The following is a 19,163-nucleotide window of genomic DNA, read 5'->3' as shown; positions in this document are numbered from 1 at the left end:
GAATATAGATTTATGGAACAATATAAATGTGCAAATTTATAGTCATCTTCATAATATTCATGAGAAAGTTTAGGGAATAAAGTGAATCAATAATCCGTGCAAAGATGAATTATAAGCGCGAGATCGAGGATTCAATGGTATATTTTAAAAAATCACTTAGATTAAATTTATTACTTCATATTTATATACATGTGTTCACAAAAATTATATTAGATTGTATTTATATGTATCAAAATAAAACTATTAATTTTAAACATGGCTAATTTAACAAATATTAGGCATTTATTTGTATTAATTAAGTATTAAATGAAATTGTAAACAAATTAATTTATCATAAAGTTTTAAACGAACGTGAACGCCCATTTTTTAAAGGTGAACGTTGAATGCGTTCGATTTTTGATGAATGTTGAACGCGTTCAATTTTTTTAGTAATATTTAAAGCGCTACTAATAGTAATCCTCAACTTAGGCATATTTTATAATCCATAACTAAGCAACCGCGCAATTATATATGTATTTTAAAATTAGATTTTTTCAAGTAAATATTTGTAAAATGTTTAAAATACACTTTTTCATGTATTTAAATTAAAATATGAAGGTATACCTCTTTAATATGAATAATATATCATGAAAAAATGTAAAGTTTAAAATCTACCCTCTAAGATAGTTCCACGAGCTTTCATTCTCTACAACTTTTGTTATCATATTTTTGGTGAAACTATATATATTTAAAAAGGTATATAAAATATAATCGAATGAATATTTTTTTAAGAATACTATTTAAATTTCCTAATATATTCAAAAAAGGATAATTTAAAAGATTCGTATGTTCAGAAATCTGTAAAAACTAAACATTGTTAAAAATAATTTAATCATGCCTAATTGATAAGATAAAAGATTTATTATATTTAAAAATCACATTTTTATAATAAATTTTATCATATATTTATTGTTAAAAAAATTTTTTAAACTCAATTTCCTTGATGAGAATGTCGGTTAAGAACCCAGTAGTATTCTTGATAACAAAATATCGATGATTCCAAGCTGAATTATTCCTAACATCATCTTTGATCATTTGAGCAGTGTATTCCAGTTCACCTTGCCACATATTAAAATTTTTAATCACCCATTGCCTATTTATAATAAAAATTATTTGTAAATAAAAATGTTACTATATTATATGATCGACAAATTATATAAAAAATTTACCGGATCCCTCAAATATAAAATAAATCACAATATTCCATATAAAAAGAGTCAATCTAAAATATATCTGACCGAGGGACTAAACGCCAAGTTTACTAATCTAATAAAAAAGCAATGTTTTTTTTTGGCTAAATTATTTATAAACAACGTTATTCATCTTTTTTTGGGTAAAATGTTTAATTATTAATTTATCATTTAAAGATGTAGAGGTTAAAGGGTCTAGCATATAGATCTTGAAGATTAATGATAAGCTTTCCGTGGAATTATATTAATTGTATAATTCCAAATAATATATTTATCGTTAAAAAACACCTGAAGGAATGTCCCAGTCTCCCATATACCTTATTTTTATAATTAAATCTATATATAAAAAAGTTATATTGTTTCAATAAATTTTAAAAAGAATATTAAAAATAATTGTGAAAAATATAAAAATTTGATAAATGAATATGATAAAACATAATAGATTATAAGAATAGACTTAAGATCCAATTATTTTCATAGAACAGATTGAACCTCATTTAAATTTTTAATTCGGTTTCTAAGTTGGGCAAGTCAATCATAATATATGTTTCAATTAAATTTTCGAAAAAATTTTGAGTAAATAATTGGAATATATCAGAGCCCTGCACGAATCTATTGGAGTATGACAAAACCGAACTTGAGTGGCGGACCCCTGACAAACATTTTATCGGGCTCGGTTCAGCCAGACGTTGATTATAAATTATATATCTAACAAGAATGGATTCAAGCCTATGAAAAATTTTAAATTCTTTTATATTCAAAGCTTAATTATATTTAATATAAATTGAGTGTCGAACAGAATCGAACTATTTATTTTAAAAAAAAGGAGCTAACCCGACCCTTTATAAATCTATAAATAGGTTTAATTATGTTCATATAGGTTTTATTTTAAAAATATTAAATAATGTAATTTAAAAAAATTTACAAAATATTTTTTTTATTGTTTTATCTGTCTTTTCTTTAGCATATTTATCTCTAGGTGGTATATTTTTTAAAACTATTATGTTATGACTTATATTATTTCGTTCAGAATAAAAACTGAAACGCTTTGAATTTTTTCCTTCAATTGCTCAGAATTAAAAAATACATAAAGCTATGAATTTTTACTGTTTTTCACAAATTTTTTTCTTATAATCTAAGACAATTTTGCTAAAAATTTTGATTTACTAAGAAATATTAAATCACTCAGCAATTTTTGCTATTTTATTTTAAGAGTATTTAGTTAGCTTAAGTGTTTATTATAACTTATATTATTTGCACATTTTTTGAGGCGAAATTATGCATTAGGGGGTCAAGGCCTGTAATTTCTATATATATCAAATTAATTCTAATCAAAAGAATTTTTGAGTTTTATTAATCTATGCCCTCGAGTCAAGGTCAAAGAAAGAGGAATGAGAGCAAGCATTTTATAATATGCCGAAATGGTCACGAAAGCTATTATAGAATAATGACATGGGTATCAAATGAAAGATAATATAAAGATATTTTGAATATTGTAAATTGTGAAATATACTTTTTTTTAGATAATTTACATATTTGTTTTATTATAATTTATATTGTAATTCATTATAATTTATGAGTATTTGTTGAATATATTTTTATATTTAGTTGTAAAATATTATTTTATTCCCAAGATCATTATTAGTATATAACGTCCACTTTAAATTTTTCAATTTTTTAACTTTATATTTTTTTAATTTATAACTTTGGTATGGCTTCTTTTAATTTTTTTATACTATGAAATAAATTGAGATGAACTTCCAATTATTAATTATTTTTATTTATAGGTACTTTAATTTAATTAACAATTGGTGCTGAATTATGAACTATTTATCATAGACCCAAGATCGGAAATTCTAAAAAAAGGGTAAGAAAATACACAAGTTATTTATATATTAATATAAGAAGATATGGTAGTAGTATTCTAGATATAAATAACGTTCTTTTATATAAAAAAAATTTGATTTAGGAGGAATATCAAGTTAAATTATTTTTTTTTAAAATCGTCTAAATTCTGGAAGAGAAGTTATGAAAATGTTAACCCTATAAGTTCCCTCATAAAATTAATATGATGCAACGTATTTATTATATTTATTTTATTGATTCATTACGCCCAAAAAAAATTTTAATTTAAATTTGAGGCGCTCTCTGGTGGTTTAAAATTTATATAATTGATATTTTATGGAAACATTCGAAACGGTTTCTATTTCTATTTATACATAGTGATATGTTGCATAATTTGCACGACCATCTTGTTCTACCGAGATTTAACTTTGTAAGGTACACCTCTGGGATGTTCATTTCTGAGGTTAATGATCTGAGTTTTTAGTCTAATTTCTGGAAGGATATAAAGCTTATTATTTTTTTCTTTGCATTGATATATAATTTATCATTCTGAATATTATCACCCCTATCAACATTTTTGCAGTTTGCCAATTCGTTAGAAATTATTTGGCTTGGGAATTCTTTCGATGAGAGTTTATGGCTGTAAGAATTTTGTAGATTATGAATGAATTTATAATGGCCCCATCTATCCGTCAAAAGAATATTGGCAATTTCATGTAAAGACTTTAAATGGTCAACAGACCATAAAAATTCCTTATATTTCTTTATCATCTTTGGACATTTTACGCTAAATACTTCCCAATTTTATTTTTCTCTTCACAGTATCCTGTGATATCGTATCAATATAATTGGGCATTATAAATGTCTCGATCTCGCCATTTAATTACACTTATCGTAATATGGCACTTCTCTAATCAAACTCACCTCATATTAATTTTGTTTCCATATTCTTCATGGGCAAGTATCTCCTATTTTTGTTTAGTGTTCCAGTAACATATGTACCTTTGTTTTTTAAATGGGCATTAGAATATAGCTGGTAAAATAATTATCAATTTTTTTTTATGATTCAAGTCCTTCACAAAATTTTGTTGCGACATTAAAACCAAGAACACTTTAAACCTCTTTATCTTTCCCAATATAGATATCAAAATAATTAATATATCCGAAATTATCACATTTCATCCAAGCCCAAAAATAATAGTTTATTCGAATTAAATGACAAAATTCAAACATAATCTTGAAACAGCGTTTCATGGGTTTCTTAGGCAGATATTGATTAAATCCTATATGGCATTTGACCTAATCATTCCTTCGTCAATTGCATGATATTCCGAAGGAAGTGTGGAAGTGAAGGAGAAAGAAAAAATTTGAATATGTAATTTTGATGAATTTATTTGAATAAACGATTATTATTATTTCTGCGGTGAGAACTAATATTGTTGAGTGCAAATGTGATGTTATATAAAAGTTGAAAAAAAATTTATAATTTAGTATTAATTTTTTTATATATTCTTTTGCTTTTGTATTTTTTTAATAATTTGTTTTTATAAATTAATATAGTCCCATTAATCTGGTTAAATAGTTGATATTTAAAACAGGAAGAAAATATTTTAAGCAAGAGAAATGGATATTATCAATTAATGGCCTTATTTTGTATAATTTATCAAAATTATCACTTCTCGATAGTTCTAAGATATTGTCATTTATATGGCTGTGGCCCATATAACGTTTTTATGGATGAAACAAAATTTTAATGGAATTCTGGTTTAGAACTCAGATAATTATTGTAATTCGCCATCGTTTTAATTCCAAGAATTATGTGAAGACATAAAAATTTTCTTATTTCAGTAAGAGTTGTTAGTTGATATTTAATATTTTTTTGTTGGGCATATAAATTGGTATTGAATGTATTTGTATTGATTAGAGAATCATTAATAATTTTCGTCAGTTTTTAAAGATGATATTGGACCCGAATTTTATCAAATTCTAATGCTTGTTAATCGACTAGAGGACGAATAGTTCTATGAACTTGAACCGTCGACTAGAGGAAGAATAGTTCTATGAATTTGAGTCGTCGACTAGAGGACGAATAGTTCTATGAACTTGAGTCGTCGACTAGAGGACGAATAGTTCTATGAACTTGAATCGTCGACTAGAGGACAAATAGTTCTATGAACTTGACTCGTCGACTAGTGGACGAATAGTTCCATGAACATGAGTACTAAAGGACGAAGATTTTATAACTTAAGATTTCCAACTTGAGTCGTTATACGAAATATAATATACTAGAGTCGATTAGAGGACGAATAGTTCTATGAACTTGAGTCGTCGACTAGCGGACGAATAGTTCTATGAACTTGAGTCGTCGACTAGAGGACGAATAGTTCTATGAACTTGAGTCTTTGACTAGAGAACGAATAGTTCTATGAACATGAGTCTTTGACTAGAGGACGAATAGTTTTATGAACTTGAGTCGTCGACTAGAGTACGAATACTTCTATGAACTTGAGTCGTCGACTAGAGTACGAATAGTTCTATGAACTTAAGTCGTCGACTAGAGGACGAATAGTTCTATGAACTTGACTCGTCGACTAGTGGACGAATAGTTCCATGAACTTGAGTACTAAAGGACGAAGATTTTAAATTAGTTATTATTAATAAAACATTTGTTTTTTATTTTTAACTTAAGATTTCCAACTTGAGTCATTATACGAAATATAATATACTAGTCGATTAGAGGACGAATAGTTCAATGAACATGAGTCGTCGACTAGGGGAAGAATAGTTCTATGAACTTGAGTCGTCGACTAGCGGACGAATAGTTCTATGAATTTGAGTCGTCGACTAGCGGACGAATAGTTCTATGAACTTGAGTCGTCGACCAGAAGACGAAGATTTGAAATTAGATACTTTTGTCGACTGTCGTGATTATGTAGATAGTTAGACAATATTATTTTATTTATGCAAATATTTCTTGTTATGAGTTCGTTTAATTATATTATAATACTTATCGATATATTCAAATTTTTCTTATAAGTACGTTTAATTATATTATAATATTTGTCGATATATTCAAATTTTATTTTGTGTAATTTTCATGTTTAACGGTAGATTATATTTATGATAAACAGAAAGAAGCAAATTGAAAAGAGATTTGAATATTTAGTTTTTTTTAGTTTATAAATTGTTTAAATATATTTTTGAATAGCGATAACTGTAAATAATTTAATTTATGAGTATAAAAACTCTAATTTTTTACCATTCGATATAATTAAATTTTTTATATAATTTTTTCTAAATTTTATATTTTATTCACTATCGATATAAAATAGTCAAGTTCATTAATTCGTTTTCTTTTTATATTATATATATATTTATCCTAATTTATTTAAATATATTTTATTCTTTCTTTATTTAGATTCCACTATAATAAGAATTCTAAGTGAGAGATCTAATTAACATCGATAATAAATTAATCAACTTTCTATACACAACTTCAACTCAAGCTTGCACTCACGCAACAATTGGTGCCGAAGAAAAAAGTCGAACCCTGTACCTTAGATCATCAGTCTAATAATTAAACCATTACATAATATTTCGGGGAACTAAAGCGTTAAGAAAATTCAATCTAATTTATACCAGGATATTTAAGGTAAAAGAAATTATATTCATGATATATTTATTTTACTTTTTAATTATAATATTAATAATTGTTTTATATTTAATTAATTTTGGTAGGATTTTTAAATTTTTTTAATTAGATATTTATTAAGCACGTTATAATGTATATTAATCAGATGAGTATTTGGAATTTATTTTTAGAAAATATAATTTTAATAGTTTTTGTGGTTATGATTTTAGTTTTTACATTAGGTTTAATCATAGGGAGAAGTACAGCATATATTAAGATAGAGAAAGAATTAGAAAAGGTAAAGAATATATTGAGAGATGTAGAGAAGAAGATAAATATAGATAATTACAGACGGACAGATAATTATAGACAAATAATTTGTTTTAGTTGGGGCCAGCCGGGTCATATGTCGCGACAATGTGATTTAACGAAAGATTTAAAATGCGCGAGATGTGGCAAGAATGGCCATGTAGCTATTAGATGCAGATTAGACAATTTGATATTAAGATATAATACGTGTGGTCAAGATGGACACACACAAGAGAGATGTAAGAAATGACTAGTAGAAGGAAATGTTAATTGTAATGATAATTTGAATGATAATTTTAATAATATTTTGAATGATAATTTTATTGATTATTTTTATGATAATTTTGGTGATAATAATAAATTTTTTAATTTTGTTAATTATAAATCAGGTATTAAGAGAAGTAGAGATAAAATGAGAGACATAAAGATAGAGAGGAGAAATTTTGATATATATAAATCGAAAGATGCAACTTTGGTAGACGTACGAAAGGTTGAATTAGAGGATTTTTTAATGAAAAATAGATGCCCGAGAATAAAGATAAAGATTGAGGGAGCTGAAATATGTTTTTTATTAGATACAGGAGCAGAAATTAGTTTGATGAGTATAAAGGATTTTAATAAATTTTGGCCAGGAAAAGAATTTGTTATAAAAAAGATAAGAGCCAAACAATTAGATGGTAGCGTAGTGAAAATTTTAGGTTATTACAGAAGATTACCTGGAATTAATAGAGGTATAACTTTATGGATAACTACTTTGAATATTGAGCCAATTTTAGGTTGGGGAGATATAAAAATATTAGACCCGGTCTTTATTGAAAATATCTTGAGAATGAATGATGAAAATAAGGAAACGATAGAGAGTGATTTCGATAAACTTAAGTTGCATAATATAGTAGATAAACAAGATGTAGTTCTCGATAAACTTAGAAATCGAACTCCGGAGTTTTTAATTGAATATAGAGACGAAGAAAATAATAGTTCTAGAGGTATAAATTCTATTGAGGCAACACCAGTTGAAATCTGCAAGCAGAGAATTAAGAAGATAACAGAACAGGAAGAGATTGTTGAAGATAAATGCAGCCATGAAATAAGTATAATTTTAGATCAATACATGGAGGTTTTTAAAGAGGAGTTAGGTACGCTAAAAGATGTTGAAGTAGATTTAAGATTATTAAGAGACTACCAGCCTAAATTTTGCGGAGTAAGAAGATTACCGTTTTCTTGGATAGATGAGGTTGATAAGGAATTAAATAATTGGTTGAAGAAAGGTATAATACGACCTATAGTGCATAGCGACTGGGCGACACCGTTAGTCCAAAGCAGATAATAGTTTAAGACTATGCATAGATTATAGAGTTTCGTTAAATCCATGGATTATCACAGTTAGTTATCCATTACCGAGGATAGAACAGTTATTAGCGAACCTGAGAGGAGCTACTTTTTTTTCGAAGATAGATTTCTCGAATGCATATTTACAGATTAAAGTGAATGAGAAAACAAGTAGATTGTTAACTATTAGAGGATTATTTGCTTTCTGTCGTTTACCGTTTGGATTGAAAGTTTCAGCTGCGATATTTCAAAGAACGATGGCTTCTTTATTTCAAGGTTTAGATGGAATGTTTTATTTAGATGATGTTTTAATATCAGGTAGAACCGAAGAAGAACATAATACTAGATTAGTTAAAGTATTAGATATAATATTAGAAAATGACTTAAGAGCTAATATGAAGAAAAGCGTTTTTGGAGTACGAGGAATAAGGTATTTAGGTCATTTTATTAAAGGAAATAAAATTACTCCAATTTCGAAGAATATAGACAAGATAGTGAATATGAGAGCGCCAAATAATAAATCTGAATTACAGTAGTTTTTAGGGGCTACGAATTATTATCATCGTTTTATACAAGATTTTGCTGAAATTGCTACACCATTATATAATGTATTGAAGAAAAATAATAAGTTTGAATGGGGAACAGCCCAAAAAGAAAGTTTTGAAAGATTGAAGATAAAGATGATAAGTAAACCTATACTAAATTGCTTCGATGAGAAATTAGATATTGTTCTTGCAGTAGACGCTTCTAATGAAGGTATAGGAGGAATTTTATTACAAATAGTTGACAATATAGAAAAGCCTATCTTATTTGTGTCAATAGCAATACTGAGAAGAATTATTCAACAATAGAGAAGGAAGCATTAACTGTCAAGTTTGGTTTGACCAAATGTAGAGAGTATTTGTTAGGCCGAAGATTTTTGTTATATACTGATCACAAACCTTGAGTAGGGCTCTTTAAGAAAAATAATAAGGAGTTGATGATTTCACCAAGGCTACAGAAATGGCTTATATTGGTAGGGAATTTTGATTTTGAAATAAGATTCAGAGCAGGTAAACAGAATTGTTTACCAGATATTTTATCGAGATTGTTTGATAAGGACTTTGATGACAAAGAGCCAATGATATATAGTTTAGAATATAGTGAAGCAGAGGGACTTAATAGTAATGTTATAAGAGCCTTAAAGATAGATACAAGAGAAAGGCACTTTAGAGCTGGTAGCTAAGATTTCTCAACAAGATGAAGAATTAACGAATTAGAGCTTGTCTGAAGGGAGATAAAGAATGGAAAGATGAAGATCAGTCCTTTAAAAACATTAAGAGTGAATTGAATATAGAAGACAATTATTTAATGAGAGGATATCGCTTAGTGATACCAAGTAAGTTAAGAAGAGACCTTTTAACAGCGGTACATACAGGACATCAAGGTATAGAAAGAATGAAGAATAAAGCAACAGAATATATTTGGTGGCCAAGAATGAATAAGGAAATAGAAGAATTAGCTAAGAGCTGTGAAACATGTAATATGTGTGCTAATTTACCGGCAAAAAATAAGGAAGATAAATGACCAGAGACAAATGTGCCATGTGAAAGAATACACGTAGATTTTTTAGAATTTGAAAGGAAAAAGTACTTTATTATGGTAGATGCTGGTTCAAAATAGATAGATTGTCAACAGGTATTTGGCCTATCTACAAAAGTAGCGTTGAATAAGTTAAAAGATTTTGTAAGTAAATATGGATTAATGAAGACATTAGTATCTGATGGTTGTCCAGCGTTCAGAGGTAGAGCATTTGATAAGTTTTGTGATAGATGGAAGATTGAACATTTATTATCTCCACCACATTATCTAAGAAGTAATGGACAAGCTGAACGAATGGTAGCTATCGTTAAAAAAAGAAAAATATGGAGAGGGAAAATGGTGGTTATTATTATTAGCATATAACAATACTAAGACTAGCAAGGGGACTTCTCCAGCAGAGATGTTTTTAGGTAGAAAAACAAGAACTGAATTATATTTTTTGAAAGAAAAAGTAAAGCAAAAGGATATTTCTTATTGTGAGAAATTTAAGGTTGGTAGCTTAGTTTGAATACTACTTTTTGATGGTCCAATTAAATGGGGGAAAGGTATAGTAAGAAGAAATATAGGAAGAAAGGTAGAAGTAGAAATTGAAGGACAAGCCGGAGTATGTTTCAGACATATTAAACAATTAAGACCTAGAGGGGCAATTATTAAACGTGGAAATTTTAAAATGGAAGATAAACATAATCGATTTGTCTGTGGTAACAAGTGACAATTATGAATCTTGATTTTAAATGTTGATGATATACATAAGTGAGGTTAAACAACTCTGGTTAAATTATGAGAATCAAAACTGTGGAAATTTTAAAATTGTTGATAAACATAATCGTTTTGTTTGTGGTAACAAGTGACAATTATGAGAATCTTGATTTTAAATGTTGATGATATACATGATTGAGTTGTTGTTAAACAACTATGGTTAAATTATGAGAATCATAACTGTAGAAATTTTATGATTGTTGTTAAACATAATCGATTTGTTGGTGGTAACAAGTGACAATTATGAGAATCTTGATTTTAAATGTTGATGATATACATGATTGAGTTGTTGTTAAACAACTCTGGTTAAATTATGAGAATCATAACTGTGGAAATTTTAAAATTGTCGATAAACATAGTCGATTCGTTTGTGGTAACAAGTGACAATTATGAGAATCTTGATTTTAAATGATGTTGAAGGACATTATGATAATCATATACAGTAACAAGCCAATAAAGTTGCAATTGAGAGAGATATCATGAGTTAGGATTATAATAATAGTGAGGGTGATATATATATATTGTTATACATGTATAATTAAATTCGTTTATATATGGCGTCGTATTTTAGAATTGGGAATAAATACATTAAAATAGAAATTAGAGAAATAGACGGGACGGTGGAATCCAGAAGATGGTTAGACGCGGCTAGGGAAGAAGCTCAGAATCGTTACGGTGTGTTGCTGTCAAGAATAGCTGACAGGGAAAATGCGAGTTTGCCTGTCACTATATGTAGCTAATGACAGTTCGGTAGTATCCCGGCCCATTTAAGAAGAGGTTATTAAAGGGAATTTAGCTGAAGAGTCAATAGAATAGGAAGGACAAATTTAAGGAGGAAGGTGTCGTGATTATGTAGATAGTTAGACAATATTGTTTTATTTATGCAAATATTTCTTGTTATGAGTTCGTTTAATTATATTATAATACTTATCGATATATTCAAATTTTTCTTATTATAAGTACGTTTAATTATCTATATTGAACGTTTTCGTATATCCTTAATGTTAATTTTTATTTTTCTCATCAACTTTCCTATCTTCTTAATGTTAATTTTTATTTTTCCTATCAACTTTCCTATCTTCTTATTGTTAAATAAATCGATGGAGACTATATTTCTCTGATGTTAAATTTTAAGAAAATTTTTTGTATACAACGGGATTCGAACCCATGACTTAACGATTTAAAGGCAAGCGTTCTTCCCGCTCAACCACCTTCTATATTAAATTTTGTAATATAATCTTTCTTATATACTTTATTATTTTGCTATTATTTTATATTTTTATTGGCTAATTAATCTTTATTTTTATTGGTTTATTAAGGTTTTATTTTATTAGTTTAAATTTATTTTCTATCTATTTTAATGGTTTAAATTTATTTTCTTTGTTTTATTAATTAATAATCAACCATTTTTAATTAACGTTCTTTTAATGATTTTTAAGAAGATCACAACCTTTTTATATTTTTAAGAAGATTTACATTCATATTTATTGGAATTAAAATGATCAAATAACCATAATTATTAAAATATCAATGCAACAATTAAGGATTTATTATATTTAGCCAAATAAAAACTAAATTTAAAGAAATAATCCGTATAATATAGAAAATATTTATAATTCCCTTCAATCTAACCCTATCAAGTAGAATATTTATCTTTACAAATAAACTTAATAATTTTAATTTAATTTTTAGTTGGCCCCTATTATTTAATAAATAATCATATCATTTAAGTTTCCAATTTATTGGAATTTAAATGCTCAAATAACCAACGCAAGTAATTATCAAAATATCAATTCTAAAGATATATTATTTTAGCCAATTAAAAACTAAATTTAAAGGAAAAATCCGTATAATAGTGAAAATATTTATGATTCCCCTCAATCTAACCCTCTCAAGTAAAATATTTTTCTTTACAAATAACCTAAATAATTTTAATTTAAGTTTAACTATTATAATCCTTCTTTGTTTTTTCTTATTAACATCATGTTTGATAATAAAATTTATTTTTTATACTATTTTATAAAACATTTAAAAAATATAAATTGATTTACATTAAAAAGAATCATTAAATTTTTTGCAAGTCAAATAATTTTATTTATATATAAATTAAAAAATATTTGAATTAAATCTGCACAACACTATAAATGACTATAATTTTTATTAATATTGTAAGGCATTTTTATGACTTAAATTAATAATCAACAAATATTTTTGTTAAAAAGAAGAATAAGTGTATCTTATAATAAAAATATTATTTTTTTATCCACTGATATAGCATAAAAGGTTATATTGGTGCCTCTCTGATTGGAATCCAGGAAAAAACCCCAGATTTTTTAAAATTCATATTTATAGAATTTACTTAAGACCTAATAATATAGGTATATTTTTATTTGGATTATAATAGATATACTCATATTTATAAGGTATAGACAAATTAGTATTTTATAAAAAAAATATTATAAAAATATAATTTATTAATATGCTAATTTTTTTAGGCCCTAATTCATTATTTAAAGATGACTCATATACCTTCCATAAAAAATGCATAAAGATAAAATATATTCAAATTGGTACTGGGAATAAATACCCCAGTAAAATAACCCATGTATTTTTTATTTTCATAAAAATTATTTGCTATAGTAAAATATCCTAATTATGATATTAAGTAGACTTAATTTGACAAAATTTTGTAATAAAATATATATATTTTATTGGTAAATCATGATTATGTATATACAAATTTAATAATTTAGAATAATAATTATATGGGTTGACATCGAATATTGAAGAAAATCGCTATTATAAAATCTAGAAGGCTTCACACCCCATCACAGTATTCCTTGCAAAGTTTCTTTAACCGAATCTGGGTATTATTACTCTGCGATTTCGTTTTCGGTGTCCAACTAACTACACTCCATCCTTCAAGTTTGGTTTCATCGTTAGCCACCTCACATTTTATTTTTTTAATCAATTCCAAGATTGATGGGTGTTTATTCCTTACCAAATTTGAAAAACGTAATCAAGAATAACCTTACCATCGGATTAACCGATCTCAGGAATGTCATTGCATTGGCCATCATATTACATAAAGGAAATGCTAAACCTTTCATCATGCCACAGAAGCTTAATTGGCTTTCCTTACCTAGCTTCTGAATTTTTCTATGGGTACTTTGACACAAATGGTAAAAGCATCCTCTAATTTTTTTTCCATGGGGTTTTTTTGGTGGTTTTTTTCCAAAGGGTTCTTTTAAGGTTTTTTTCCTATTCCCTTCTTTTTGATATAATTAACCTTTATATCAGAGACCTGCAGAGATACTATTTGTATGGCCGATCCAGCTTTTTATAAAAAAATTATTATTGGCCTGGCCTTAATTTTTATAGCTAATAGATTTACAAAATATATGGCCTGACCTTTAAAAATTTTTTATGCCTGGCCGGGTATTTAAAAAAAACTTTTTTTACCCTTCAATCTAACCCTATCAAATAAAATATTTATCTTTACAAATAAATTTAATGATTTTTAGTTGACCCCTATTATTTAATAAATAATCATTTTAATTTAATCATATAAATTTACATTCAAATTTATTGGAATTAAAATGCTCAAATAACCAACCCAAGTAATTATTAAAATATCAATGCAACAATTAAGGATTTATTATATTTAGCCAAATAAAAACTAAACTTAAAGAAATAATCCGTATAATAGTGAAAATATTTATAATTCCCTTCAATCTAACCCTATCAAGTAAAATATTTACAAATAAACTTAATAATTTTAATTTAATTTTTAGTTGACCCCTATTATTTAATAAATAATCATATCATTTAAGCTTCCAATTTATTGGAATTTAAATGCTCAAATAACCAACGCAAGTAATTATCAAAATATCAATTCAACATTTAAAGATATATTATTTTAGCCAATTAAAAACTAAATTTAAAGAAAAAATTCGTATAATAGTGAAAATATTTATGATTCCCCTCAATCTAACCCTCTCAAGTAAAATATTTTTCTTTACAAATAACCGAAATAATTTTAATTTAATTTTAACTATTATAATCCTTCTTCGATATGTACAATGGAATTTTTGGGCATTGAAATAATTATTGTCACGAACAAAAGTTACAAAGTCTTTATATCCTTAAAAATTACAAGGCTATTAAAAAATTATATACTCAAAATATAGTATATGACTAAATTATTTAAAAAATAATTATCTCAATTACTGTTCAAATTTATGGAATAAAAATGCTCAAACAACTAATCCAAGTAATTATTAAATTATCAATTCAACAAATAAAGATATCTTATATTTAGCCAATTAAAATTAAAATACCATATAATAGTGGAAAAATTTAAGAATCCCATCATTGTTACCTTCACAGTAAAATATTTACCTTTACAAATAAACTTAGCAATTTTAATTTAATTTTTAGTTGACCTCTTTATTTAATAAATAATCATATTGCCAAATTAGGCAAAATTGTGAAATAATGAGGAACTAGGAATGAATGAAACATTGCAAATAATACGGTGATTATTAACGGTTTTTAAGAAGAATGGAAACTAGAAATTCTTCCAAATCAAAAAAAGTTTATTTATTAATTAGTTTTTATAAAAACTTTCATTATTTAAGGAAGGTGATCGTAAATTGCGTAATATTCATAAATTACGTCATAAAAAAAAATCTAAAAATAACAAACCTCAATTGGTTTCATTACCTACGCCTCAAAATGCAAATTTAAATCAATCTTTTCCCACTTATTCATCAAATAAACTTTGATTAGTACAAACGCTACCCATACGCAAAAGTCGAAAAAAAAATCTAAAATTCCTTTAACAACGACGCATAATAAAATAATTAATTCCATCCAAACAAAAGTTTACCTATTAATTAAATTGTATAAAATAATAAAATTATTTTAAAAAACTATTAATGAAATGCGTTATCAGATAAAATCCAAATATATCAAAACTAGATTAGTTTCATTACCTACCACTCTAACTACTAATTTATATTTACTGATTTATCAAATAAAGATACTATGATGCGTGCATGCGCTGCCCGTTTTAGGCAAAAGTATAAAACAAACTTCCCCAACACTTATATTTCTAAAATTCCTTTAACAACGACGCATAAAAATATATACAATTCCAGCAAAAAAAAATTTACCTATTTATTTAATTGTATAAAATAAGTAAAATTATTTTAAGGAACTTATTAATGAAATGCTTAATCAAATAAAATCTAAATATATAAAACCTCAATTAGGTTCTTTAACTCAACCTTAAAATACTAAAAAATCAATCTTTTCCCATTGACTTATCCAATAAAACTGTTATGATTCGTGCATGCGCTGCCCGTTTTAGGCAAAAGTATAAAACAAAATTCCCTTACACTTTTATTTCTACAATTCCCTTAACAACGACGCCTGAAAAGATAAATATTTCTAGCCAAACAAAAGTTTATTTATTTAAGATCTACATATATAATTAACTTATTTTAAGGTACGAATCCATGAAATACGTAATCAAATAAAATTTAAATATATCAAACCTCAATTAGGTTCTTTACCTCAACCTCAAAATGCTAAATTAAATCAAACAAAAGTTTATCTATTTAATATATATAAAATAATTAAATTATTTTAAGGAACTAATTCTCACAGAAGATTCTCCTTTATTTAAAAAAAAAAGGTATTAAAAAAAAATTCATATAATTTTCTATTCCCGTCATACTTGACGGGTTTTCAACTAGTATTATAATATTTGTCGATATATTCAAATTTTATTTTGTGTAATTTTCATGTTTAACGGTAGATTATATTTATGATAAACAGAAAGAAGCAAATTGAAAAGAGATTTGAATATTTAGTTTTTTTTAGTTTATAAATTGTTTAAATATATTTTTGTATAGCGATAACTGTAAATAATTTAATTTATGAGTACAAAAACTCTAATTTTTTACCATTCGATATCATTAAATTTTTTATTATAATTTTTTATAAATTTTATATTTTATTCACTATCGAAATAAAATAGTCAAGTTCATTAATTCGTTTTCTTTTTATATTATATATATATATATTTATCCTAATTTCTTTAAATAAATTTTATTCTTTCTTTATTTAGATTCCACTATAATAAGAATTCTAAGTGAGAGATCTAATTAACATCGATAATAAATTAATCAACTTTCTATACACAACTTCAGCTTGCACTCACTTGCAACATAGAGAAAGAATAAATTATTGGGAATGGGGAAGTTCGTGATTTAAAACAATTTAATATAATATAGCAATACAATTTATATTAACAAGATGTTTATTATAAAAATCGCGAGGAAGGGGGGGGGGGGGGTTACTGCTTAAAACCTATTCGTACTGTGAATTGCAGACTTTTTTTAGATGAACCAAAGCTATGTCAAGACAAACTTTTATCGTGATAATTTTTTATCTCAAAAAAATAATTAATGCCTGAAAATTTTTTCAATAATTAATATAATTTGAATTTATTTTCTGTTTCTTCGAAACACTCCCTTTTTCCTCTTTTTAATAATATATTATTTGTTTTCATGGTACTTTTAAAATAAATCAGATTTGTATTTTATTTTATATTTTTATTTAGTTATAATAAAAAAAAGTAACATATTTTATTGTTTTATTTATAAAATCAAATATGTTTTCATATAAAATAATTTTAAATATGATTGTGCAAAAAAAAATTATTAATAAAATATATTTTTATTTAGTTATAATAAAAAAAAGTAACATATTTTATTGCTTTATTTATAAAATCAAATATGTTTTCATATAAAATAATTTTAAATATGATTGTGCAAAAAAAATTATTAAAATATAAGAAATAATTAATTAAAATTTTTTAGTAACCCCCCCCCCACACCTCAATAATAACCAATCCCTCCCCTTGTTTCTTTCTCCCAAAATAAATCTATCTCTTTCAAAATAAATTTTAGGCTATTTTAAAAAAGTTATAAAAAGTAAAATTTTCTTGTTTTTTTCACCATTAACAATATTTATTTTTTAAAAAAATTTTTTCTTTTTAAATATATTATTGATATGTTCAAAAGATTTATATTTTTTAATAAAAAAAGAATAGTAAATAAATCATATATAAAATTGCACAAATACAGTAATAATATGATTTGTTATAGTTGTAACACATTTCCATAATGTGAAAAAACATTCTTATATAGTTAAATAACTTTCCATAATTATTGTAAAAACATTTTGATAAAATTTTTAAAAAAATATTATTGATATAATTTTTTTAATAATAAGAGTTTTTGAACTTTAATGAAGATTAACGTCAAAGTTATAAAGTTATGAATCGAATATAATTTTTTTATGTTTTGGATCCAAGTTTAAGTAGGAAAATGAGAATTTAAAAAAAATTTTCTAAGATTTTTACAATAACATTTTTTTAAATGCATTATAAATTTTTTTAAATTTTAATTAAAAACGCGTCTAATTTTTCGGGTCTATATTAGCTCAGCCTATTTTTTATAATTTTTTAATTTACTAAATGTTCTCTCGCAATTACCCCGCAAATGACAAAATTAAAATGTATTCATATGTTAAAAATAAATTAATGTTTGCACTTTTGTGCATATTGTAACTTGTTATGATTTCATACACGCCTATTACATTTATTATCAAATCATATTGTGATATTCCATCTTCTTCATTTAACTCCTCACTTGTACATATGATATCATCATCCATTTCATATAATTCTGCTATCAAATCTTTGAATATACTGGTAAATGAACACAACTCGTTATGTAATTTAACGCTCAATATATTTGCGAATTGTGCCAGTTTTTCCAAGGCATTTTCAGAAACCTTTACTATTTATTTCATCAAAATGCCTCATTTAAATTTTTTAACAGGTCCACTCGCACTTTCTAAAATCAATTGTCATCTTTCTACGGTACATCTTCCCTGAAATTTTAATTTACATGTTTACAATATCTATTTTTACACATTTTCCTTAAAAAAAATTCAAAAATAATTTTGACAATTGTCATTATTCTATGGTACACCTTCACTGAAATTTTAATTTAACATGTTTACTATGTATATTTTTACCCATTTGCCTTAAAAATTCAAAAATAACGATTATGACAATTGTCACTTTTTTATGATGCATAATCACTATTTAAAAAAATAACGATGACAAATGCCAGTGCATTAATAATAGTAAGTCCGAGCATTATAATTAAAAGAAGTTATAAATAACTTACCCTCCCATAATTTTAATATCTACTAAATGTTATTATAATATTTATTGGAGTCAACCCTAGAAGTCTTGGTCGAAAAAAATGATCAGGATAATGGGTGAGGTGAAAGAAAGTCCCCAAACCTTAGATCGTCCTTTAAAAAACGACCCATATTTTGGATCGGATCGAATAAAACAACCACAACTTTGAGTTGAAGTCGTAAAAAACGACCCG

At 25.6% G+C, this 19,163-nt stretch overlaps 1 protein-coding gene across 2 annotated transcripts in view; it reads right to left on the bottom strand.

Moving 5' to 3' along the window:
• Window positions 1-19,163, bottom strand: part of LOC135931997 (protein farnesyltransferase/geranylgeranyltransferase type-1 subunit alpha-like) — an 88,885-nt gene that overhangs the window by 29,778 nt on the left and 39,944 nt on the right. For both annotated transcript variants that reach the window (XR_010573247.1, XM_065469321.1), the window contains exons 5-6: window positions 971-1,132; window positions 655-717 (exon numbers count right to left, since the gene is read on the bottom strand). Coding sequence is in view for 1 of the 2 variants with exons in the window: in XM_065469321.1 (XP_065325393.1) it covers window positions 655-717; window positions 971-1,132 (225 nt within the window). In the remaining variant the exon portion in view is untranslated. The remainder of the gene's footprint in view (window positions 1-654; window positions 718-970; window positions 1,133-19,163) is intronic.

Source organism: Gordionus sp. m RMFG-2023, chromosome 1 (genome assembly GCF_954871325.1).
Source record: "Gordionus sp. m RMFG-2023 chromosome 1, tfGorSpeb1-WG-v2, whole genome shotgun sequence".
NCBI lineage: Eukaryota > Metazoa > Nematomorpha > Gordioida > Chordodea > Parachordodidae > Gordionus > Gordionus sp. m RMFG-2023.
Note: the sequence above shows the minus strand (reverse complement) of the source record. Positions and strands in the feature narration are given on the sequence as shown.